This window comes from Phyllobates terribilis, unplaced genomic scaffold (assembly GCF_046119375.1).
Source record: "Phyllobates terribilis strain yellow unplaced genomic scaffold, ASM4611937v1 Scaffold_2__4_contigs__length_985480577, whole genome shotgun sequence".
In the NCBI taxonomy this organism is placed as follows: Eukaryota; Metazoa; Chordata; class Amphibia; order Anura; family Dendrobatidae; genus Phyllobates; species Phyllobates terribilis.
This window is the reverse complement of record NW_027362762.1, coordinates 382,541,463-382,568,074: the sequence shown is the minus strand read 5'-3', so window position 1 is coordinate 382,568,074 and position 26,612 is coordinate 382,541,463. Positions and strand designations below refer to the sequence as shown.

The window sequence follows — 26,612 nt, the reverse complement described above, 5'->3', positions numbered from 1 at the left end:
GATCGATTATTCCAAATTATTCAAAATTCATTAAAAAAAAACAACACTCTGTGAATGTTTACACATACATCACAGTGATGTGCGAAAGTTGTTCAGTGATTTTCAAAAACTGCAATAATGTGCGGCGGTTTCACCACAATTACTGCAAAAGCTGCAACGTGGTCACATTGTGTAAATATGGATAAATCCTAACTTTAGCTTCATATTTATGTGTTACATGATGCAGCAAACTTTATAATGACTTGTTTAGTGGGATTTTATGTTTCAAATGACGTGTTAAAGTTTGCAATATCATGGCATGTAACACGTTAGCTTTGTTTATCTGGAACTCTCAAAAGGGACACTTAAAATTCTGTAATTAGACATTATTAAACATATATGACAACATGAGTTTCCTAAGGCCAAATTCTTACATGAAACACGGACCATGTTGGAATCCCAGGTTTTGGCCCAACTCGCGTGTCTCCTGATCTGAGCCACATGCTTGATATATAAGGCAGTAAGCTCACGTCAGGAGACCCACCGGTCAGGCTGGGTATTGGAATACTTAGTGTGACTATTTTGTTGTCTTGTACAGTTTTTACACTTCTGATGATCATTAAATACCTAGTTCAGACATGAAAAGTATTGGCTTTCTGTAGCCAAGTCTCCTAATTACTTGTTCAGTTAGCTGCTCAATATAAACACACTCTGAAGGACTGCAAAAACTGTAAATATGAAATTAAATAGTATTTAATGCTTTGTTCTATTGAGGATAGGAAAACTTTCTAAAAATGAATAGCATTTTCTTGACCTATTTATTACAAAATGAGACATAGCCGCTATGGGGAAATTGCTTACACAGCTTTAGCAAGTCCCTATCATGAAATTAGCTTCTGCAAAAAATAGCTTTAGGGATTGCTCTCCATGGAAATGCTTTTCTGTGTGTTATATGTCAAATAAAATAGTATGCTTTCTTTATTCAGTTTTTTTTCTATTACCTCTTCTTGAGTGTCTTTATTTCCTATATTACAGAATGAGTATAAAAGGTTTTAAGATGCCAGTTTTGTCCTTTTGCGTCTGAGTGATTCATTCCAGCTCATTTTCTGTACTTTGAAAGCTGCCTGTAAAATGGGAAAATAAACCACATCATAAAAGAAATGCACATTGCAAAACACAGAATTCCAATTCACCATAGTATGATGACTCTTGGTAGCTCTCAGGACTATTATACAAGCCATTTTCACTGTTTATACATACATTTTAATTGGGCGATGTACTCGTGACCCCCATGGTTTCCATTTTTAGTGGAGAAATTCTATGTTTCACATAGAAAATCCTAAGAAATCCTGTTGCATATCATTGACTTATAATAGGATCCGTTAGGTTTCTACTATAGATTTTTTTTTTTACTGCAAGAATAGCTCTGCAGACTGTGTACAGTGGTGTGAAAAAGTGTTTGCCCCCTTCCTGATTTCTTATTCTTTTGCCTATTTGTTACACTTAAATGTTTCAGATCACAAAAAAATTAAATATTAGACAAGGATAACACAAGTAAACACAAAATGCAGTTTTTAAATGAAGGTCTTTATTATTAAGGGAAAAAGAAATCCAAACCTACAGGGCCCTGTGTGAAAAAGTGATTGCCCCCTAAACCTAATAACTAGTTGGGCCAACCTTAGCAACAACAACTGCAATCAAACATTTGCAATAACTTGCAATGAGTCTTTTACAATGCTCTGGAGGAATTTTGGCCCACTCATCTTTGCAAAATTGTTGTAATTCAGCCACATTGGAGGGTCTCCAAGCATGAACCAACTTTTTAAGGTCATGCCACGGCATCTCAATCAGATTAAGTTCAGGACTTAGACTAGACCATTTCAAAGTCTTAATTTAGTTTTTCTTAAGCCATTAAGAGGTGGACTTGCTGGTGCTGGTTGTGTTTTGGATCATTGTCCTGCTGCATAACCCAAGTGCGCTTCAGCTTGAGGTCATTAATAGATGGCCGGACATTCTCCTTTAGGATTTTTTGGCAGACTGCAGAATTCATGGTTACATTTACCACAGCAAGTCTTCCAGGTCCTGAAGCAGCAAAACAGCCAAAGACCATCACACTACCACCACCATATTTTACTGTTGTTATGATATTCCTTTTCTCAAATGCTGTGTTACTTCTATGCCAGATGTAATGTGTTACGCTCACGCCCGGACTGACTGGCGTGAGCGTGGTTAGTGGTCCCACTGGGCCACGAACCGAGGATTACCTGGAGGGGCATGACTAGGGGCATCGCCAGATCCGACCACGAACACACGGCAGCTTAATCGACTCCGTGGTCTGAGGAGGGACGTGGGAGGTGGCCCAAGTGCTGCTCCAGGTCAGACTCCAGTCACAGCTGTTGATCCACACTGGGGAATGCAGGAACGGGCAGGCACGGCTGGTATGCAGACAGGTGGGTACTGGCAGGCACGGCTGGTATGCAGACAAGCGGGTACTGGCAGGCACGGCTGGTATGCAAACAGGCAGATACTGGCAGGTAGGAACACAGGCTGGATAGGGACCAGTACAGAATGGGATACAGGAACAGAGTCGCAGGTGCGGTGGACAAGCAGAGCAGAACCGCAGGCACGGAGGACAAGCTGAGCAGAGCAGAGCGAAACCGCAGGTGTGGAGGACAAGCAGAGCAGAGTGAAACCGCAGGTGCGGTGGACAAGCAGAGCAGAGCGAAACCTCAAGTGCGGTGGACAAGCAGAGTAGAGCGAAACCGCAGGTGCGGTGGACAAGCAGAGCAGAGAAAAACCGCAGGTGCGGTGGACAAGCAGAGCAGAGCGAAACCGCAGGTGCGGTGGACAAGCAGAGCAGAGCGAAACCGCAGGTGCGGTGGACAAACAGAGCAGAGCGAAACCGCAGGTGTGGTGGACAAGCAGAGCAGAGCGAAACCGCAGGTGCGGTGGACAAGCAGAGCAGAGCGAAACCGCAGGTGCGGTGAACAAGCAGAGCAGAGCGAAACCGCTGGTGCGGTGGACAAGCAGAGCAAAGCGAAGCCGCAGGTGCGGTGGACAAGCAGAGCAAAGCGAAACCGCAGGTGCGGTGGACAAGCGAGTTGGAGTTAGGTGCAGGTTCAGACACTGCAGGAAAAGGGAAGGTTCGGACATGGAGACCAACAGGTAACGGGCTAGGACACAGTTCAGACAGGAACTGAGCCAGGAACAAGATACAGGAACGAGCCTGGGAACTCAGCCCCCAGGGTGGCGGAGACAGACTAGAAGTCACAGATACAGGTAACGGGCCTGGGTATACAGCCCCCAGGGTGACGGAAACAGACAAGATACAGGACAGGACCTGGTAACTCAGTTGCACAGAACACACTGAAAGAAAGCGTTGCTCAGGCACCTCCTACTGGGTGGAGGGGGTTTAAGTATCCTGTGACTCACAGCAAAAGGCTGGAGATGCAGTAGGAGTGCGCACACTGTAACTTTAAGAATCAGGCAGTAACTGCGCCGCCGCCCTAAGCAATCAGACAAGAAACATGCACACAGCAAGTACTGGAGCAAAGTGTGCAGCTTGGACTGAAAGGTAAGTTGGCGGTCTTGCATGGTGGGAGATGGTAAGCCATGCCAACACATCGCCAGGGATGTGACAGTACCCCCCCTTTACGCGGCCCCTCTTATTCAAGCCTGCAAGGATTTTCTGCAGAGAATTTGGAGGCCGATCCTTCTCTTCAAGAAGATTACCTCTTCTGTCCACTAGAGGGAACGAGACTGGTCTCACCATCTTGGTGACTAGGATGCTTCCTCCCATCGAGCTATCCTCAGCATCAGATGAAGTGGGCGAAGTACCAGGAACAGGACACAGGAAAGTCTCTCTCCATTTGTTATTATCGGGTAGCACCCCAAAGGATTCACGAGACAACTGGAAATCCTCCACCTTGTTGGAGGGATGCAGAGACTCGGGGGTTACCACCGCCTTGACGTACACTTTTGCCAAGCTTACTGGATGAAGTGGGTGAAGTACCAGGTACAGGGTGTAGGAAAGTCTCTCTCCATTTGTTATCAGGTCGAACCCCGGAGGATTCAGAAGACAACTGGAGGTCCTCCGCCTGGTTGGAGGGGTGCAGAGACTTGGAGGTAGCCACCGCCTTCATGGACTTATTGCCAGATTTATTAAAGATGGAGGATCTTTGCTTCGGGACCATCTTCAGTCTGGTTTCTGAGATGACACTTCTGCGAGGCGGGGCGGTACCTGAAGCCAGATCATTGATACAATCGTTGAGACTGTGTGGGGACATTGCCTCCGCTTCCCTTCCTTCGGAGACTTCAGCGCACAGCCAGTCAGCGACTAGCAGATGTGGTGAAGAAGAAGAAGACATTGCTGACTGTCCTGAAGATGTGGGGACTGGACACCCCTTGTACCTCAGCAGTCCCCCAGGAAACACCATGCAGGATCTCCAGACCAGAGCGGGCACTAGATCTCTCGGCTCTGGACGACCTGTGGGTAAACCAGACAGCACCTGGAATGTGAACTTCTTCATGTGTAATGCTCCAATCTGGAGCTTAATTTGTACAGACATATTTTGACTGTTTCTGAGTAGGGCTCATCCTTCCGCTGACAATGCCTAAACCAGATTCTGGAGTTGTCGGACGGGAATCAGACACCGACTCATCAAGGCTTTATGCCCGAAACTTCCAGTTAATCCGAGGCCTTCACTTGCCACGGAGACAGTCATGGTCATCTGTGGAGAGGAAACACTAATGCCAAGGGCAGCCTCTCCTACAGGCCTAATGTCTTGGGATTCTCCAACCTTCACTGGACAAAGACCGTCAGGGTGTCCCAAACAACCGCAGCGGGACCGCAATCAGATTTTGTGACTGAGTTCCGGCCTCTGCTTTGCCTGACGAACATGTTCAACCTTCATGGATTCTGTGCGGATAGCTGCCTCTACAGGCTGGGGAACAGGAGGTCTTTGGGAGTATAGAACCTGACATGACGGTTTACCTCTACGCCTTACACGTCTGGACTGCCTCTTGAGGTTGGGAAGAGAAGTATTCTGCGGAGCATTGTCATCCTGTGTGGATTCTGTGTGGGCAGCAGCCTCTTCAGGCTGGGGAACTGGTGGGCTACCTACACGCATCACCCATCGGGACTGCTCCAGGATATTGGGGAGGGAAGCTTTAGCAGAAGCTTCAGGGTTAGGGTCATTGAAGACCATTAGAAAGGCCACCAGGAAGGGCTGCAGGTCAGAGACGATAGGATCCCATGCTTCCCATAGGGAGGTGATCCAATTCAAGGCATCACCCTCTAGGTATGACATCAGAAATGCTACTTTATCCCGATCAGTGGGAAAATAGTGAGCATAGAATTTGAAATGCAGCATGCATTGCTCCACAAACGCACGGCTTTGTTTTGGATCCCCATAGTACCGTGGTGGATCCGCAGGAACAAGTGCTGATAGCTCCATTTGGGCTGGTGCGTAAATCGCCTGGACCTCAGCTTGAGAAAAAAATTTTCCTTGGTGCATTTATTCGCCAGACAAGGATTCAAATGTCTCCGAGAGTGAAGGGCCGTGGGGCTCAACGGGGACCATGACCTGAGCAAACTGTTATGCTCACGCCCGGACTGACTGGCATGAGCATGGTTAGTGGTCCCACTGGGCCACGAACCGAGGAGTGCCTGGAGGGGCGTGACTAGGGGCCTCGCCAGATCCGACCACGAACACACAGTGGCTTAATCGACTCCGTGGTCTGAGGAGGGACGTGGGAGGTGGCCCAGGTGCTACTCCAGGTCAGACCCCGGTAACAGCTATTGACCCACACCGGGGAATGCAAGAACGGGCAGGCACGGCTGGTATGAAGACAGGTGAGTACTGGCAGGCACGGCTGGTATGCAGACAGGCGGGTACTGGCAGGTAGGAACACAGGCTGGATAGGGACCAGTACAGAATGGGATACAGGAACAGAGCCGCAGTTGCGGTGGAAAAGCAAGGCAGAGCAAAACCGCAGGTGTGGAGGACAAGCAGAGTGAAACCGCAGGTGCGGTGGACATGCAGAGCAGAGCGAAACTGCAGGTGCGGTGGACAAGCAGAACAGAGCAAAACCGCAGGTGCGGTGGACAAGCAGAGCAGAGCGAAACCGCAGGTGCGGTGGACAAGCAGAGCAGAGCGAAACCGCAGGTGCGATGGACAAGCAGAGCAGAGCGAAACCACAGGTGCGGTGGACAAGCAGAGCAGAATGAAGCCGCAGGTGCGGTGGACAAGCAGAGCAGAGAGAAACCGCAGGTGCGGTGGACAAGCAGAGCAGAGCGAAACCGCAGCTTCGGTGGACAAGCAGAGCAAAGCGAAACCGCTGGTGCGGTGGACAAGCAGAGCAGAGCGAAACCGCAGGTGCGGTGGACAAGCGAGGCAGAACACAGCAGAGCGAAACCGCAGAGCAGAAGGTGCAGGCAGACAGGACAGGGCTCTATTCACTGGACCAGACTGGGAAACCCAGGAAAATAGCTAGAACACAGGAGGTAGATACGGAGGCAGGCAAACGGGACAAGCAGAACCAGATACACACAAGGTACTTGCAATTAAGTAGCGAGTGGACACAAAACTCACAAACAGAAGTACAGAGACAACGAGTTGGAGTTAGGTGCAGGTTCAGACACTGCAGGAAAAGGGAAGGTCCGGACATGGAGACAAACAGGTAACGGGCTAAGACACAGTTCAGACAGGAACTGAACCAGGAACAAGATACAGGAACGAACCTGGGAACTCAGCCCCCAGGGTGGCGGAGACAGACTAGAAGTCACAGATACAGGTAACGGGCCTGGGTATACAGCCCCCAGGGTGGCGGAAACAGACAAGATACAGGACAGGAACTGGCAACTCAGTTGCACAGAACACACTGAAAGAAAGCGTTGCTCAGGCACCTCCTACTGGGTGGAGGAGATTTAAGTATCCAGTGACTCACAGCAATAGGCGGGGGACGCAGTAGGAGTGCGCACACTGTAACTTTAAGAATCAGGCAGTAACCGCGCCACCGCCCTAAGCAATCAGACAAGAGACATGCACACAGCAAGTACTGGAGCAAAGTGTGCAGCCTGGACTGATAGGTAAGTTGGCGGTCTTGCATGGTGGGAGATGGTAAGCCATGCCAGCACTCCGCCAGGGATTTTACATAATGGGACATACACCTTTTAAAAAGTTAAACTTTTGTCTCATCAGTCTACAGAGTATTCTCCCAAAAGTCTTGGCGATCATCAAGATGTTTCCTGGCAAAACTGAGACAAGCCTTTATATTTTTGCTCAGCAGTGGTTTTCGTCTTGGAACTCTGCCATGCAAGTCATTTTTGCCTAGTCTCTTTCTTATGGTGAAGTCATGAACACTGACCTTAACTCAGACAAGCGGGGCCTGCAGTTTTTTGGATGTTGTTGTGGGCCTCTTGGATGAGTCGTCGCTGCGCTCTTGAGGTAATGTTGGTTGGCCGGCCACTCCTGGGAAGGTTTACCACTGTTCCTTGTTTTTGCCATTTGTGGCTCGCTGGAGTCCCAAAGTTTTATAACCTTTTCCAGACTGATAGATCTCAATTACTTTCTTTCTCATTTGTTCCTGAATTTCTTTGGATCGCACCATGATGTCTAGCTTTTGAGGATATTTTGGTCTACATCACTTGGTCAGGCAGGTCCTATTAAAGTGATTTATTGATTGGGAACGGGTGTGGCAGTAATCAGACCTGTGTGTGGCTAGGGAAATTGAACTCAGCTTTCCAAAGATGTGATAAACCACAGTTAATTTATGTTTTAGGAGGGGGGCAATCACTTTTTCACACAGGGACCTGTAGGTTTGGATTTCTTTTTCCCTCAATAATAAAAACCTTCATCTAAAAACTGCATTATGTGTTTACTTTTGTTATCTTTGTCTAATATTTAAATTTGTTTTGTGATCTGAAACATTTAAGTGTGACAAGCATACAAAAGAATATGAAATCAGGAAGAGGGCAAACACTTTTTCACACTACTGCATGCTATTCTTGATATCAAATACTGTAATCACCCAACTGATATCAGCACCAAAATTAACAGATCCTACATGTGGAACCTTTGTGATGAAATCTGTTATTTTTTTACTTCCTAGAAGTATTTGTGTTATTGTGTATTTGAGATTATAGGGGTTGTCCATGCTTGAGATAAAAGTCTTCAGTTACGTTGTGTAACTTTGTTCTCAATATATCTACAGCTGTTCTGTGAAGGCCTCAGAGGTTTGTTTGAGAACATTAGAGATCAAACTGCATCATGAAAACCGAGGAACACACTAGACAAGTCAGGGATAAAATTGTGGAGAAGAGTAAAGCAGGGATAGATTATAAAATAAATAACCTAAGCCTTGGACTTCTCGTGGAGCACTGTTCAATCCATCATCCAAAAATCGAAAAAGTATGGCACAACTGCAAATCTACCAAGACACAGCCGTCCACCTGAACTAACATTTAAGCAAGGAGAGCACTAATTAGAGAAGCAGCCAAGAGTCCCATGGTCATTCTGGAGAAACTGCAGAGACGCACAGCTCAGATGGGAGAATCTGTCCACAGCACTTCATACACTTGTAATAGTGGGGAAGGGCGTAGCCTTTCCTTGGTACTGAGATAGTTAAAGGGAGTGTTCCTGAAGTCAGACCTCTCTGAACTGTTGGTAGACCAAGCTAAGGGGTTAGCTTTACTGGTCCAGTCAGTAGAGTAAAGGGGGAACTTAGTGCCCGGATCAAGCCTTGAGTGATATAGAGCTTGTTCCTGGCATAATTCGTTGTGGGCTGCAGTACCTGTAAGCGGCCACAAGATGCCACTGTTCTGAGTGCAGATGTCAGGTTGAGTCTGCTAGCAGGGTTGCAGGCAGTGATGAGTTAATGCTGTGTGATGACAGCTCACAGGGGGTGGGCACATTGGCAAAAAGCCTCGGTTTTAGTGTCCAGAGGTCATTAAGAGACAGTACGGGGAATCGTGCGGGCAGCCTGACTATAGTGGCTGCTAGGGTAGACGGGAGCTCTACACCCTCAGACAGTGGGATCACTACTGTGCAAGTCTCCTCACGCAAGAGCAAGAGTCCTGTTAGCTGGTCGGAGAAACTCATCAGAGATAGTGAGGACCCGAGGCACTTCTAGTCTGCAGGAAGCAGAAGAAGATAAATAGGACTCCAGGCTAGGACGTGGGGGAGACATTTGATCCAGGTCACTGTTAATGTTACAGTAGAGTCTCGTGGACTAGAGATAGAGTCACAGAGATGCTTCACTTAAAGAGGGAACCAGGGCTGAAGATGTTGCCAGTGCCTGTGAGAGAGATGATAGCCTGTCGGGCCTTATCCATTATATCTGCCTGTAAATACTGTAAATATTCCTCTTCCTCAAGTAAAGTTCAAGTTCTGGTTAAGAACCTCGTGTCCTCTGAATTTATTGCTGCCCTGGTCCCAGAAGAGAAATGCCTGGAGACAGCCGCGATCGGATGGCTTGAAGTAAGTGAAGAGCATCACATACACAGCCACACTTCAGAGGGAGGACACGTATTGTCTGTAGGGTGCCATAGCGAGTGGGGACTACTGCTCGCCCACGACTACCTCGCTGGGGCACCTTACACACTCCACAAATCTGACCTTTATGGAAGAGTGGCAAGAAGAAAGACATTTTTGAAAGCAAGCCATAAGAAGTGCCGTTTGCAAAACCCATGTAGGGGACACGGCTAACATGTGGAAGAAGGTGCTCTGCTCATCTGCTTCCTTATTGTCGGTACAAGTGGCTGACTTTGCTACAATGTTTTACTGACTACATTTAATTTTGTAAAAACTTTTTACTTTCCATACTGGGCATATTCCATAGGACCCAGAGAAGACTGTGCTATTGTGCATCTTCAGCTGCACAGTTTTTGTATCATCAGGCACTTTTTAAATGTTCTGTCCAACCATTAGAGATATCTTTCTAGCACTGTATGACCCCTTGCCTGACAATTATAATTGAGACTTTTTTTAGAGAATGTCGCTAAAGCGTGCATCCTATAGTCTGAAACGTACTACATGTTTTCTTTTTATACAAGAGAGAAAGGTTGCAATGATCTGATATATCATATTACCTCTGGTATGAAAGTTAGAGGTGCACTGAAGAAAAGCATACAGGCGTATTTACTTGCTGCTCTTATACAGTTAGGTCCATATATATTTGGACAGAGACAACATTTTTCTAATTTTGGTTCTAGACATTACCACAATGAATTTAAAAAAAAAACAATTCAGATGCAGTTGAAGTTCAGACTTTCAGCTTTCATTTGAGGGTATCCACATTAAAATTGGATGAAGGGTTTAGGAGTTTCAGCTCCTTAACATGTGCCACCCTGTTTTTAAAGGGACCAAAAGTAATTGGACAGATTAAATAATTGTAAATAAAATGTTCATTTCTAGTACTTGGTTGAAAACCCTTTGTTGGCAATGACTGCCTGAAGTCTTGAACTCATGAACATCACCAGACGCTGTGTTTCCTCCTTTTTGATGCTCTGCCAGGCCTTCACTGCGGTGGTTTTCAGTTGCTGTTTGTTTGTGGGCCTTTCTGTCTGAAGTTTAGTCTTTAACAAGTGAAATGCATGCTCAATTGGGTTGAGATCAGGTGACTGACTTGGCCATTTAAGAATATTCCACTTCTTTGCTTTAATAAACTCCTGGGTTGCTTTGGCTTTATGTTTTGGGTCATTTCCATCTGTAGTATGAAACGACGACCAATCAGTTTGGCTGCATTTGGCTGGATCTGAGCACACAGTATGGCTCTGAATACATCAGAATTCATTTGGCTGCTTCTGTCCTGTGTCACATCATCAATAAACACTAGTGACCCAGTGCCACTGGCAGCCATGCATGCCCAAGCCATCACACTGCCTCCGCCGTGTTTTACAGATGATGTGGTATGCTTTGGATCATGAGCTGCACCACGCTTCACCATACTTTCCTCTTTCCATCATTCTTGTAGAGGTTGATCTTGGTTTCATCTGTCCAAAGAATGTTCTTCCAGAACTGTGCTGGTTTTTTTAGATGTTTTTTAGCAAAGTCCAGTCTAGGCTTTTTATTCTTGATACTTATGAGTGGCTTGCACCGTGCAGTGAACCCTCTGTATTTACTTTCATGCAGTCTTCTCTTTATGGTAGATTTGGATATTGATACGCCTACCTCCTGGAGAGTGTTGTTCACTTGGTTGGCTGTTGTGAAGGGGTTTCTCTTCACAATGGAGATTATTCTGCGATCATCCACCACTGGGCGCCCAGGTCTTTTTGCATTGATGAGTTCACCAGTGCTTTCTTTCTTTCTCAGGATGTACCAAACTGTAGATTTTGCCACTCCTAATATTGTAGCAATTTTTTGGATGGGTTTTTTCTGTTTTTGCAGCTTAAGGATGGCTTGTTTCACCAGCATGGAGAGCTCCTTTGACCGCATGTTTACTTCACAGCAAAACCTTCCAAATGCAAGCACCACACCTCAAATCAACTCCAGGCCTTTTATCTGCTTAATTGAGAATGACATAACAATTGTCCACACCTGTCCATGAAATAGCCTTGGAGTCAATTGTCCAATTACTTTTGGTCCCTTTAAAAACAGGGTGGCACATGTTAAGGAGCTGAAACTTCTAAACCCTTCATCCAATTTTAATGTGGATACCCTCAAATGAAAGCTGAAAGTCTGAACTTCAACTGCATCTGAATTGGTTTTTTTTTTAATTCATTGTGGTAATGTCTAGAACCAAAATTAGAAAAATGTTGTCTCTGTCCAAATATATATGGACCTATCTGTACATTGATTTATAGAGTCCTATAAAAGACAGTATGTTTAAAGTCCCCAAAATGTTATAAAACTATAAAAAATAACATGTCTCTATCAAAGTGATCTCATCCTTAATATTTCTGATACTCTGATCTCTATTGTTTTCTATGAATTATCCCATGGTTTATGTAGCATGAAAATACTGATGTACTACTTGAGATTGTACATTTTAGTAAGTCGGACAAGATCAATAGGTTTCACAGTAGCTGAAGACTTGCGGAAACTCCAGAAGTATGTAAAAATTATTTTATACAATGTATGTAAACTTTGTAATCCAACAATTGCCGTGCTGGAACCATTAGCAGGCTAGCCGAGTTTCACCAAGAAGCGCTCCCTCCCTTGAATGTATCCAGCATTCAGTATGCAGAGTGACAGCTGTGTTATGGGCCTGTCGTGAAAGCTTGGCAGCATCTACTTTTCTGTATTAGCACATCACTTAAAGACACTGTCATTTAGACTGAACAAAACCTCAGTCAGGGCAGTGATTTCTTTTTCTCTTTCAATTGTCTCATCATTTGTTTTTGGGAACACCTAAAATCCTTCACTAGGTGAGCAGCGTGTAATCATCCCATCACTGCTGCTTGCTAGATGCGCTCCTCTTTCCTTTCTATTTTTCTTCTGCTTGACACAAATGAGGCCCCTTTTTAAAAGTCAGTGATAGATTAGAAGTGCCATCATTAACAGACAAGTGCATGGGCTTCAAAGAACAAGTTAAGGCTCAGAGCTGCGGATACGCTGTGCAATTCTTCATGGATGCATTTGAATACTTGCACTTGTCTCTCTTCATTCAATGTAGAGCTATTAAACCAAGGCCGATAGACTCATTAATTCACGCATCAATATTTATCAACATAGACAGAAGAAAACACTGTTAACTGCCCATTACCTTACATCTCTATATACACGACAGTAGCAATTCATGCAGAAGACCATAAAGATGTTGCTGACTCCACACTTGTAATCTTTGCTAAGTACTGGGTTGGTTTATTTTCCAATATGACAAAATTACAAGTAGTAGGTATAAAATGTATTTGTAATCTCCAAGGTGATAGCAACTTCTTTACAATGGAACATGAAAGTCAAATTTCATTAACCCCAGTTAACAGTATTATTATACAAGGATGATGTACACAGTGATGTCACAGCCCAGAGATTCTAAATACAGTATCATTATACAAGGATAATGCACACAGTGATGTCATAGCCCAGAGATTCTAAATACAGTATCATTATACAAGGATAATGCACACAGTGATGTCATAGCCCAGAGATTCTAAATACAGTATAATTATACAAGGATAATGCACACAGTGATGTCACAGCCCAGAGATTCTAAATACAGTATCATTATACAAGAATAATGCACACAGTGATGTCATAGCCCAGAGATTCTAAATACAGTATCATTATACAAGGATAATGCACACAGTGATGTCACAACCCAGAGATTCTAAATACAGTATCATTATACAAGGATAATGCACACAGTGATGTCATAGCCCAGAGATTCTAAATACAGTATCATTATACAAGGATAATGCACACAGTGATGTCATAGCCCAGAGATTCTAAATACAGTATCATTATATAAGGATAATGCACACAGTGATGTCATAGCCTAGAGATTCTAAATACAGTATAATTATACAAGGATAATGCACACAGTGATGTCACAGGCCAGATATTCTAAATACAGTATCATTGTACCAGGATAATGTACACGGTGATGTCACAGCCCAGAGATTCTAAATACAGTATCATTATACAAGGATAATGCACACAGTGATGTCATAGCCCTGAGATTCTAAATACAGTACCATTGTACAAGGATAATGTACACAGTGATGTCATAGCCCAGAGATTCTAAATACAGTATCATTGTACAAGGATAATGTACACAGTGATGTCATAGCCCATAGATTCTAAATACAGTATCATTGTACAAGGATAATGTACATAGTGATGTCATAGCCCAGAGATTCTAAATACAGTATCATTATACAAAGATAATGTACACAGTGATGTCATAGCCCAGAGATTCTAAATACAGTATCATTATACAAGGATAATGTACACAGTGATGTCATAGCCCAGAGATTCTAAATACAGTATCATTATACAAGGATAATGTACACAGAGATGTCATAGCCCAGAGATTCTGCACATAGTATCATTGTTACACGCACGCCGCTAGGTTCAGATAGGGGCGAGACGGGTTTCATGAATTCGTTGGAATCCTGGAGGAACCGTTACCCAGGGCGTCCATAGGCTGCAGTTTCTCTCAAGCACCCGATAGATTCAATTGCTGACTAGACACATCTGACAAGAGTCTTCATAAACAGTTGAACAGTGGAGTTTAATCATGTACGGCCAGTACCATTTAACTCTTTGAACTAACAGGCTTCACCACAGTACAGTCTATTAAAGCAGGCACAGTAATGTCAGTCTCTTCAGTAGCATAATTCAGAATAGATTAGATCTCTTTGCAGCACACTTCTATGCATACACAACCACAGGTTTTTCCTTCACAAGGACTCAATAGTGCACAGCATTCTTTATCCTGCATGGAGATGGAGGGGGGAGGGTTTGATGAGGGAGATGATCCCTGTGTGAAAATGATTCCTTCCAGTCCTTATCTTTTGTGCCCGATAATACTCTGCACTGTTAGTTCAGGGAGTTTATTTGACCCATGTTTAGCTTCCCTCCTGACCTGAATTCTGTTCACTTGCCTTATGTGAGATACAGATCACACACCACCTTTCTCTTAGGCTCCAGCCAGACTAATAAACAAGTTTCCCACAATCCCCCTGGGGCTCTGCTAAACACTCTCTGTCTCCTGTGACTGTGTTAACCCCTCTAGTTGCTGGATGCTTCTGAAGCACAACACTGCCTGTCTCTTGTGACTGTGTTAACTCTTATAGTTGCTGGATGCTTTTGAAGCAACAGCACTACTTCTGCATGTCACATCATTATACAAGAATAATGCACACAGTGGTGTCACAGCCTAAAGATTCTAAACACAGTATCTTTTGTACAAGGATAATGCACACAGTGATGTCACAGCCCATAGATTCTAAACATAGTATCTTTTGTACAAGGATAATGAACACAGTGATGTCACAGCCCAGAGATTCTAAATTCAGTATCATTAAACAAGGATAATGCACACAGTGATGTCAAAGCACAGAAATTCCAAAGTCATCATCTTTATTCAAGGATAAGGTACATAGTGATTTTACAGCACAAAGATTTCACAGCAGAGATTCTAAACACATCATGTCACACCATGTCTACATACAGCATCATTCTACAAGAATAATGTACACAGTGATGTCATAGCACAGAAATTCCAAACACAGCATCATTATACAAAAATAATGCACACAGTTATGTCACAGAACAGAGATTCTAATCACAGCATCATTATACAAAAATAATACACACAGTGATGTCACAGAACAGAGATTCTAATCACAGCATCATTATACAAAAATAATACACACAGTGATGTCACAGAACAGAGATTCTAATCACAGTATCATTATACAAAAATAATACACAGTGATGTCACAGAACAGAGATTCTAATCACAGCATCATTATACAAAAATAATGCACACAGTAATGTCACAGAACAGAGATTCTAATCACAACATCATTATTCAAAAATAATGCACACAGTAATGTCACAACAGAGATTCTAATTACAGCATCATTACACAAAAATAATGCACAAAGTAATGTCACAGAACAGAGATTCTAATCACAGCATTGTAATATAAAAATAATGCACACACTAATGCCAGCACAGAGATTCTAATTAGTGTTGAGCGGATCTGTGTGACAGCATGGCAAATTAGGGATGTTCGTGGGCAGAGCCGATTTTTTGTCGCGAAGAAGCCGGAACCCCGAACACGAATTTGAAATGCCGAACAAATTCGCTCAACACTAATTCCAATCACAGCATCATTATGCAAAAATAATGCACAGAGTAATGTCACAGCACAGAGATTCTAAATACCATGCTACTACTCAAGGATAATGCTGATAGTGATATCACATCACAAAGATTCTGAACAGCGTCATTGTGCAAGGATAATGCACATAGTGATGTCACAGCACAGGGTTATAAAACTATAATAAGATAATCCATTAATGTCTAATAGATGCCGGTTCTGCTATTTGGTCCTGTATCTATGTCTAGAATTAAGCCCTGATGCATGCTCTCTTAGAATGTAGAGCTGACTATCCCGGTTTATTCCTACAGGTTCTCTGAGCGAGCAGCACAGTTATTACCCATATTTTTATTTGCCTTTATGTAAGACATTGGGGTATATAAAGGATGAAGTCTATCTCACTACACTCATAGAATATTACCTCTCCTGCCCAACATTGTACGCTGCAACATGAGGATGGACTTGGAAAGTCTTAAAAGGTGTATTAGTTAAAAATAAACATGACCACTGCAGGAATGGAGAAAACTGCAGGTACAGGATGCAATGAATGTCTCATCTGCTCAAAGCAAAACAAAGGAACAAATCCCCAAGATTCCTGTAATAAGCAGTGGCAGGAAAAGTGTTTGCACTGATTCCCATCGACGTGCTTGGATTTGATAATCTTTTGTATTTATCTCTTATTTGTGTTAGATGTGGCAGTGGGTTAGCAGACCTAATCCATCCATGCCTTGCCTGCGCTTGTTAGTAGTGTCAGGTTATCCGTGTCATCAATATTTTAGCTGAAGCTATATTGTTCAGAGGAAAATACCTAGATGTTAAATGGAAGTATGCAAGTAGCGGGATAAGCTGCAATTGTTTATTCTATAACACCTTCAAGGTAATTGTGCCAGAAAATGTGGACATACAGATTTGTACATGCGGCTAGAAGTAATAAACTGCAACAAGTATAGTCAGACTTTTTTTGGGATAAAACTGAAAAACTGTGTTTGATCCAAACTATTTCCATTAGGCTGGATTCCCTCGGACCATGCATTAAGCACAATCTCCTACACCAAACAGAACAGCATCATGTAAGCCTAAGTGGCTGTGAGTTCGGGTCAGCAGACCCATGGCTGGTCCATGCATCATGGTCCATACTCAGACCGTGACACATGGATGTCCAACGTCTTTCTGTTACCATTAGCAGAACATGGTATATATAATGTGGAGGTACAGTACAGACCAAAAGTTTGGACACACCTTCTCATTTAAAGATTTTTCTGTATTTTCATGACTATGAAAATTGTACATTCACACTGAAGGCATAAAAACTATGAATTAACACATGTGGAATTATATACTTAACAAAAAAGTGTGAAACAACTGAAAATATGTCTTATATTCTAGGTTCTTCAAAGTAGCCACCTCTTGCTTTGATGACTGCTTTGCGCACTCTTGGCATTCTCTTGATGAGCTTCAAGAGGTAGCCACCGGAAATGGTTTTCACTACACAGGTGTGCCCTGTCAGGTTTAATAAGTGGGATTTCTTGCCTTATAACTGGGGTTGGGACCATCAGTTGTGTTGTGCAGAAGTCTGGTGGATACACAGCTGATAGTCCTACTGAATAGACTGTTAGAATTTGTATTATGGCAAGAAAAAAGCAGCTAAGTAAAGAAAAACGAGTGGCCATCATTGCTTTAAGAAATGAAGGTCAGTCAGTGTGAAAAATTGGGAAAACTTTGAAAGTGTCCCCAAGTGCAGTTGCAAAAACCATCAAGCGCTACAAAGAAACTGGCTCACATGAGGACCGGCCCAGGAAAGGAAGACCAAGAGTCACCTCTGCTTCTGAGGATAAGTTTATCCGAGTCACCAGCCTCAGAAATCGCAGGTTAACAGCAGCTCAGATTAGAGACCAGGTCAATGCCACACAGAGTTCTAGCCGCAGACACATCTCTTCAACATCTGTTAAGAGGAGACTTTGTGTAGCAGGCCTTCATGGTAAAATAGCTGCTAGGAAACCACTGCTAAGGACAGGCAACAAGCAGAAGAGACTTGTTTGGGCTAAAGAACACAAGGAATAGACATTAGACCAGTGGAAATCTGTGCTTTGGTCTGATGAGTCCAAATTTGAGATATTTGGTTCCAAACACCGTGTCTTTGTGCGACGCAGAAAAGGTGAACGGATGGACTCTACATGCCTGGTTCCCACCGTGAAGCATGGGGGAGGAGGTGTGATGGTGTGGGGGTGCTTTGCTGGTGAGACTGTTGGGGATTTATTCAAAATTGAAGGCATACTGAACCAGCATGGCTACCACAGCATCTTGCAGCGGCATGCTATTCCATCCGGTTTGCGTTTAGTTGGACCATCATTTATTTTTCAACAGGACAATGACCCCAAACACACTTCCAGGCTGTGTAAGGGCTATTTGACCAAGAAGGAGAGTGATGGGGTGCTATGCCAGATTTCCTGGCCTCCACAGTCACCAGACCTGAACCCAATCGAGATGGTTTGGGGTGAGCTGGACCGCAGAGTGAAGGCAAAAGGGCCAACAAGTGCTAAGCATCTCTGGGAACTCCTTCAAGATTGTTGGAAGACCATTTCCAGTGACTACCTCTTGAAGCTCATCAAGAGAATGCCAAGAGTGGGCAAAGCAGTCATCAAAGCAAAAGGTGGCTACTTTGAAGAACCTAGAATATAAGACATATTTTCAGTTGTTCCACACTTTTTTGTTAAGTATATAATTCCACATGTGTTAATTCATAGTTTTGATGCCTTCAGTGTGAATGTACAATTTTCATAGTCATGAAAATACAGAAAAATCTTTAAATGAGAAGGTGTGTCCAAACTTTTGGTCTGTACTGTATATATACACCAAGTCTAAGTAATTTTCAATTAGTTACCAGTCGGTAAAAGGGAAACACGATAGTAGAGGCGTCATGACGTTCCACAGGAAATGACGCAGGTACAGTTGAAACCAGAAGTTTACGTACACTATATAAAAAGAGACATGCATGTTTTTCTCAATATCTGACGTGAAATCAGAATAAACCTTTCCCTTTTTAGGTCAATTAGGATTACCATCATTTTTAATATTTGCGAAATGCCAGAATAATGAGAGAGAGAGAATGTTTTAAGACATTTTTATTACTTACTGCAAAGTCAAGTTTACATTCACTAAGATTACTATGCCTTTAAACAATTCTGGACTGCCGATATGATGATATCATGTGTTTGGAAGCTTCTGATAGTTTTTTTGGCAACATCTCAGTTAATTAAAGACACAACTGTGGATGTACTTAAATGCACACTCAAAACACACTGCTTCTTTGTGTAGCATCATGGGAAAGTCTAAATAAATCAGCCAAGATATCAGGAAGAAAATTGTGGACTTGCACAATCTGGCTCATCCTTGGGTACAATTGCAAGATACGTGAAGGCGCCTAATTCATCTGTACAAACAATTATATGCAAGTACAAACAAGATGAGAATGTCCAGCCATCATACCGCTCAGGAAGGAGACAGGTTCTGTGTCCCAGAGGTGGACGTGCTTTGGTCCAACATGTGCATATCAACCCAAGGACAAAAGCAAAAGATCTTGTGAAGATGATGGCGGAAGCTGGTAAGATTGTGTCAATAACCACAGTGAAACGAGTACTGTATCATCATGAGTTTAAAGGCCACTATGTCAGGAAGAAGCCATTACTCCAAAAGAAACATAAAATAGCAAGATTAATGTTTGAAAATGCACACAGGAACAAAGACCTTAATTTTTGGAGACATGTCCTGTGGTCTGATGATACTAAAATTTAACTTTTTTGGCATAATGACCATCGTTAAGTTTGGAGGAAAAAGGGATAAGCTTGGAAGCCTAAGAGCACCATCCTAACTGTGAAACACAGGGATGGCAGCATCATGTTGTGGGGTTGTTCTGCTGCTGGAGGGACTGGTGCACTTCACAAAATAGATGGCATCATGAGAAAAGAAGATTATGGGGCAATACTGAAGCAACATCTCAAGATGTCATCCAGGAAGTTAAAGCTTTGATGGAAATGAGTCTTCCAAATGGACAAGGACCCGAAGCATACTCCCAAAATGGTAACAAAGTGGCTTAAGGATAACTAAGTCAGTGTTTTGGAGTTACATCATAAAGCCCTGATCTCAATCCTATTGAAAATTTATGGGCAAAGCTGAAAAGGCAAGTGCGAGCAAGGCGACCTACAAACCTGGATCAGTTACACCAGTTTTGTCAGGAGGAATGGGCCCAAATTCTGACCAACTATTGTGAGAAGCTTGTGGAAGGATATCCCAAACGTTTGACCCAAGTCATTCAGTTTAAGGGCTATGGTACCAAATACTAATGGAATGTATGTAAACTTTTGACTTTGCAGTAAGTAATAAAAATGCCTTAAAACATTCTCTCTCTCATTATTCTGGCATTTGGCAAATATTCACAATTATGGTAATCCTAATTGGCCTAAAACTAGAAAGGTTTATTCTGATTTCATGTCAGACATTGAGAAAAACATGCATATGTGTCTTTTTATATAGTGTATGTAAACTTTTGGTTTCAAGTGTAAGTGACGTATTATGGTCACATGGGATCATATGTATAGCAATTGGTAACGGCGAGGCTTGAATCTACAGCATGCTTGTTAAGATCAATATATATGCAACACAGATAGAAGGTATGCAGAAAATAGCGGGCTCATAGCAACAGAATAGTTATGTAAAACTAGAGGGAAATTCTTGCTTAGTTGTTTATCTATTTATTTATTAAAGGAGGAGCTTCCCAAACTAGGGAAACTAATTAAAAATAATAATAATGAACCCTAGCATGATGAAAAATAGTTGAATATATGTTTGTATCGATAATCAGACCCTACAATTTAGACGACAATATATATGGCATTAGACCAACACAATGTGTAAAACCATGGTGTAAAAATATATCAAATCTATGACTACCATAGAGTGTAGTTAATAGAAACCAGTTGGTGTTTATGAACAATTCCTTGTGTTTTTTCTCCTTCCCATAAAAATCAAGGTCCAGTAGTAGTTAAACTAGAAATATACACAAAAATAAGAGTACAAATATCAAATATCTTCCAAGACTGAGCCAGTGATGTAAAGTGAAGCCCTTCTCTTTATCCTTCCTCTCCATGGCTATGTTTGAGATATGTTGCTGTACACGACGCCGTAACTCTTACATAAACTGTATTCAGTCTTCTAGTAGAACTTCTGCAGTGACTGTAGGTGAGTTGGTCTTTTAGATTCTTGGATCTCATGGCCATCAACTTAGGAGTGGTGGAAATAAAAGGAGACAGTTTGGATTCGCTGAGGAGAATACCCCAGCTTTTTTTCAGGATATGATATCGCCCCATTGATTGTAAAATGCGGTTATTCGATTTATAGTCTGCAGTGGCTGTCGTGTTCGGGGTTCAAGGATCTTCCGGCTGTCATTATGATATGAATTTTGATACATCTGTGATACATCTTTGCGCAGATAGCCCCTGGCCAGGAATCTCTCTGAAAGATCTAATGCATGAGCATGAAAATCCGTAGTAGAGCTGCAATTTCTCCTCAGCCGCAAAACTTGTCCCTTGGGTATACAATTTCTCAGATGTGCAGGATGAAAACTTGTACTGTGTAACAAGTTGTTAGTGGCCTTGCAGAATAGGGACGCAGTTATGCACATATTAGACAAGGAAGACTTCAAGATCAGAAAATCCACAGTCCAAAGAAATAGGATGTCATCGATGTAACGAAACCATTTTAACACTTGGGTTTGAAAGACTGGCAAGTTGTATATACATGGGCCTCCTCTCAACAGCCCATATAGATATTTGCATAGGCCGGGGTACACTTTGCTCCCATGGCCATGCCAGATGCCTGCCTTTGTCATGATCAATGCTCATGTACAAGGACTCAACGACTCAAGATCCAAAGTGTCGAGCATAGCATTCGTGGACACACGGATATTTTCCAATTTTTGGATCAGGTCAGAAGAATCTTTCAAATATGAAGCTGGAGGCTGTTGAAGGGACTTGTGTACCTTGGGTAACATGTAAAACGTAGGCACTCTGGGTGAGGGGTGGTGAGAAAATCAAATTCCTTGTTTTCTTACGATTTCAAGTTGCAGTGCAGTAGTGAGGAGCTTATACATTCTTGCCTGTGTCTCCTTCATTTTGCTCTTACAGGTCAAGCAAATCTTGGAAAACCTGCCTCTTATCAGAAAGCGTATCAATCACTGATGGCTCTTGTTTTGTCTTGTGTTCCTCTTGTGCGTGGGAGACTAATCCCTGAAATGTCTGTTCCTTTTCTTGATGTAGGTGGTGCTTTCGTCTACCCCTCCTATTGCGCCTTCCTAGTTGCTTATTCCGGATGATAAAAAATCACTTATTGAGAGTTCACAGGTTGGAGGAGATGGATCCGATTTACCATGGTTAGGGCCTAATCTTCTCCTATTACCATTTCTTTTGCTCCATATAACATCTTTTTCAAACTGGTCTATGGTGGTTTTAAGACCTTTTTTGAAAGGCATGAAATATATAATATTATCTAAACTGTAGGATCTGATTATTGATACATACATATATTTAACATTTTTTCATCATGCTAGGGTTCCTTATTATTATTATTAGTATTATTTAGTTTCCCTAATTTGTGAGGCTCCTCCTTTAATAAATAAAAAGATAAATAACTAAGCAAGAATTCCCCTCTACGCGTTAGTTTTATATAACTATTCTGTTGCTGGTATGAACCGGCTATTTTATGCATACCTTCTATTTGTCTTGCATCTATATTTTGATTATTTTAACAAGCATGTTGTAGATTCAACCTTCGCTATTACCAACTGTGCTAGTGCATAGTGATCATTTTGTGCTACAACATAGTCGCCTATTATCTGGGATACTTGTGTACTGGCTTCCGATCCACATCATGACCAAGCGCGCATGCCTTGTAGTTACTCTGTGCTCCATTTTCATCATATTGCGTCATGACCGAGTTCCACCTTTTGATTGGTCCACACTATACATGTGATCCCACGTGACCATAATATGTCACTTACCTGCGCCATTTCCTGGAAAGCCATGACACCGCTACCATAGGGTTTCCCTTTTACCGGCTTGTAACTAATTGATAATTACTTAGGCTTGGTATATATATCGTCAACTATCATTCTACCATTCATACTATTGCCTTTGAGGAAGCTACACGAGGATGTAGCGATACGCGTGGGGTTCCTTTCCCTTTCTAACTCTACGAATGATACAGGTTCTGTACTAGCTCACACTGTATGATGGATCATTAAGTCCACATATTGGTTTCATTTTTGCTTATAGAGCTTATTATTTCCCTAGGCAGGATATTCACTTTCATCTTGATTATGGCTTAGGTTAATTAGGTTATGTATTTTTACTGACTACCATGTTTACTTCTTTGATATTAGTTTTTATGGCACCTGGGTATGTTGACACTCAATTCAATTTGATGACTTATTGTGATTATTTGCATGAGTATTCAATATGCACTTGCACTTTATTCTTATATAATGTGTACTATGCACTTTATATGTGGATGTTTTTCTGCACACTTCCTTAGGTTAGCCTGTATGACTTTCTAATTTTCTGTATCCCCTGGTATTTCATACTCTGCTGTATTGTTCTTTTTGACATCGTGAGCTTTTCCACCAATGAAGCTATTCATCTTTGCCTCATAATTTTATACCTGTTTCCTATTGTTAGTTAGGGTATACAGCAGCTTTGTTAAGAGTCGTGTGGTTTGGCCTTCGGGCTTTTTTTAGTTGTTTTTAATTTGTTTTTGTTGTCTGCATATATACTATGTGTTAATAAAAATACATTTTCTAATTTTGAGAGATCACCATTTTTGCATATCTTTTCTCTGCTTCCACTTGTGTCTTATATATGCTTTGGGTTGATCTCCTATTTTTGTATTGTGGTGCTCGCCTTTTTGTTGTTTGAGTCTTTGATGTTCTCCTGTTACATTCGTATTATGGCGCCCCTGGTGTTCTCCATTACGTTCTTATTATGGCGCCCCCTGATGTTCACCTGTTACATTTTATTATAGCGCCCCCTGGTGTTCTCCTGTTACATTCTTGTTATGGCACCCCCTGGTGTTCTCCCGTTACATTCTTATTATGGCACCCCTGGTGTCCTCCCATTACATTTGTTTTATTGCGCCCCCTGGTGTTCTCCTGTTACATTTTTATTATAGCGCCCCCTGGTGTTCTCCTGTTACATTTGTTTTATGGCGCCCCTTGGTGTTCTCTTACATTCTTATTCTGGTGCACCCTTGGTGTACTTCTCCTTTCACATTCTTATTATGGCGCCCCCTGTTGTTCTCCTGTTACATTTGTTTTATGGCGCCCCTTGGTGTTCTCTTACATTCTTATTCTGGCGCACCCTTGGTGTACTTCTCCTTTCACATTCTTATTATGGCGCCCCCTGTTGTTCTCCTGTTACATTCGTTTTATGGCGCCCCCTGGTGTTCTCCCGTTACATTCTTATTTTGACGCCCCCTGGTGTTCTCCTGTTACATTCTTATTTTGACGCCCCCTGGTGTTCTCCTGTTACATTCGTTTTATGACGCCCCCTGGTGTTCTACTGTTATATTCGTTTTATGGCGCCTCCTCATGTTTTTTTATTGCCTTTCAGAATGTCAACCTAACATGTTGATTGCTGGTGAGATTTTCTTGGTTGGTGTGCGAAAAAGCAAGAATCTGTCTGCTGCTTGTGCACAAGAGGATCACCGGCACATGCGTCACCGGCAATATAACATACGTTTATATGGCACAACTTTCGCATTGTTTTTTGCACACGTCTCATTGTGTAGTGATTTGTACTTTACCCCATTAATCTTTTGTCCCAGCTATATGCATAAAAGTATAATAATAACCCTTTTTACATTGCACAGATGCCCATGATGCCGTGTTGCGATTTAATTCTGCACCGACACACAAATATGAAAAAGACGTTGGAAACAAAACCACCGTGCGGATCATAAATTCTCAGGTAAGACATGGAGTACTGCAGTCTGACTGGTGCTTCACACTGACGCATCGTCTGCAGTAGCTCATATTCATGACACCCGGGGTTTGTTTTGTTTACTGCGGTTTAAAAGATTTACCAAGCAAATGCACTGGTGTAATCCATTCCTGAAAAGCACTATGAGCTGTTTTATCTTTAAGCTACAGTGACACCTAGTGGGGAAAAAGAGGAAACACACTATGGGTTATTGCTTGTTTTACTGTGTTTTTATAAATGTCAAGTCTGACATCTAGTACTGTTATTTATGCTTATTGTTTATGCATTTATAACAACTGCAAATATATTACATTTACTGACTGATTATAACTCTCTGGGAGCAGATTCTGTAGAACGGGTTTATTCACAAATGCATCTCAGCCATTCATAAGGATAATGCCTATATGGGAATCTATATGTGTATCATTTGTAAAAGGTTAGCATCCCCATGTGACCCCAGGATCCAGGGCTAGTGCTCAGGGAGCATGTGGCAAAACTGTTGTAGAAATGCCTGGCTATATCTGAATGGGATGGTTTCTGCAGCTTGTGCATGGATTTCTACAAACCCCATTCAGATCTACAGTGGTGGCCAAAAAGTATTGGCACCCCTGCAATTCTGTCAGATAATACTCAGTTTCTTCCTGAAAATGATTGCAATCACAAATTCTTTGGTATTATTATCTTCATTTAATTTGCTTGCAAGGAAAAAACACAAAAGAGAATGAAGCAAAAATCAAATCATTGATCATTTCACACAAAACTCCAAAAATGGGCCAGACAAAAGTATTGGCACCCTCAGCCTAATACTTGGTTGCACAACCTTTAGCCAAAATAACTGCGAACAACCACTTCCGGTAACCATCAATGAGTTTCTTACAATGCTCTGCTGGAATTGTAGACCATTCTTCTTTGGCAAACTGCTCCAGGTCCCTGATATTTGAAGGGTGCCTTCTCCAAACTGCCATTTTGAGATCTCTCCACAGGTGTTCTATGGGATTCAGGTCTGGACTCATTGCTGGCCACCTTAGAAGTCTCCAGTGCTTTCTCTCAAACCATTTTATAGTGCTTTTGGAAGTGTGTTTTGGGTCATTGTCCTGCTGGAAGACCCATGACCTCTGAGGGAGACCCAGCTTTCTCACACTGGGCCCTACATTATGCTGCAAAATTTGTTGGTAGTCTTCAGACTTCATAATGCCATGCACACTGTCAAGCAGTCCAGTGCCAGAGGCAGCAAAGCAACCCCAAAACATCAGGAAACCTCTGCCATGTTTGACTGTAGGGACCGTGTTCTTTTGTTTGAATGCCTCTTTTTTTTCCTGTACACTCTATGTTGATGCTTTTTCCCAAAAAGCTCTACTTTTCTCTCATCTGACCAGAGAACATTCTTCCAAAATGTTTTAGGCTTTCTCAGGTAAGTTTTGGCAAACTCCAGCCTGGCTTTTTTATGTCTCGGGGTAAGAAGTGGGGTCTTCCTGGGTATCCTACCATACAGTCCCTTTTCATTCAGACGCCGACGGATAGTACGGGTTGACATTGTTGTACCCTCAGACTGCAGGGCAGCTTGAACTTGTTTGGATGTTGGTCGAGGTTCTTTATCCACCATCCGCACAATCTTGCGTTGAAATCTCTAGTCAATTTTTCTTTTCCGTCCACATCTAGGGAGGTTAGCCACAGTGCCATGGGCTTTAAACTTCTTGATGACACTGCGCACGGAAGACACAGGAACATTCAGGTCTTTGGAGATGGACTTGTAGCCTTGAGATTGCTCATGCTTCCTCACAATTTGGTTTCTCAAGTCCTCAGACAGTTCTTTGGTCTTCTTTCTTTTCTCCA

At 42.6% G+C, this 26,612-nt stretch overlaps 1 protein-coding gene across 2 annotated transcripts in view; it reads left to right on the top strand.

The window, feature by feature from the left end:
* The window catches only part of ST6GAL2 (ST6 beta-galactoside alpha-2,6-sialyltransferase 2), a 170,261-nt gene that overhangs the window by 110,476 nt on the left and 33,173 nt on the right, over positions 1-26,612 (top strand). For both annotated transcript variants that reach the window (XM_073664805.1, XM_073664806.1), the window contains one exon: positions 24,670-24,767. In XM_073664805.1, the coding sequence (XP_073520906.1) occupies positions 24,670-24,767 (98 nt within the window). The remainder of the gene's footprint in view (positions 1-24,669; positions 24,768-26,612) is intronic.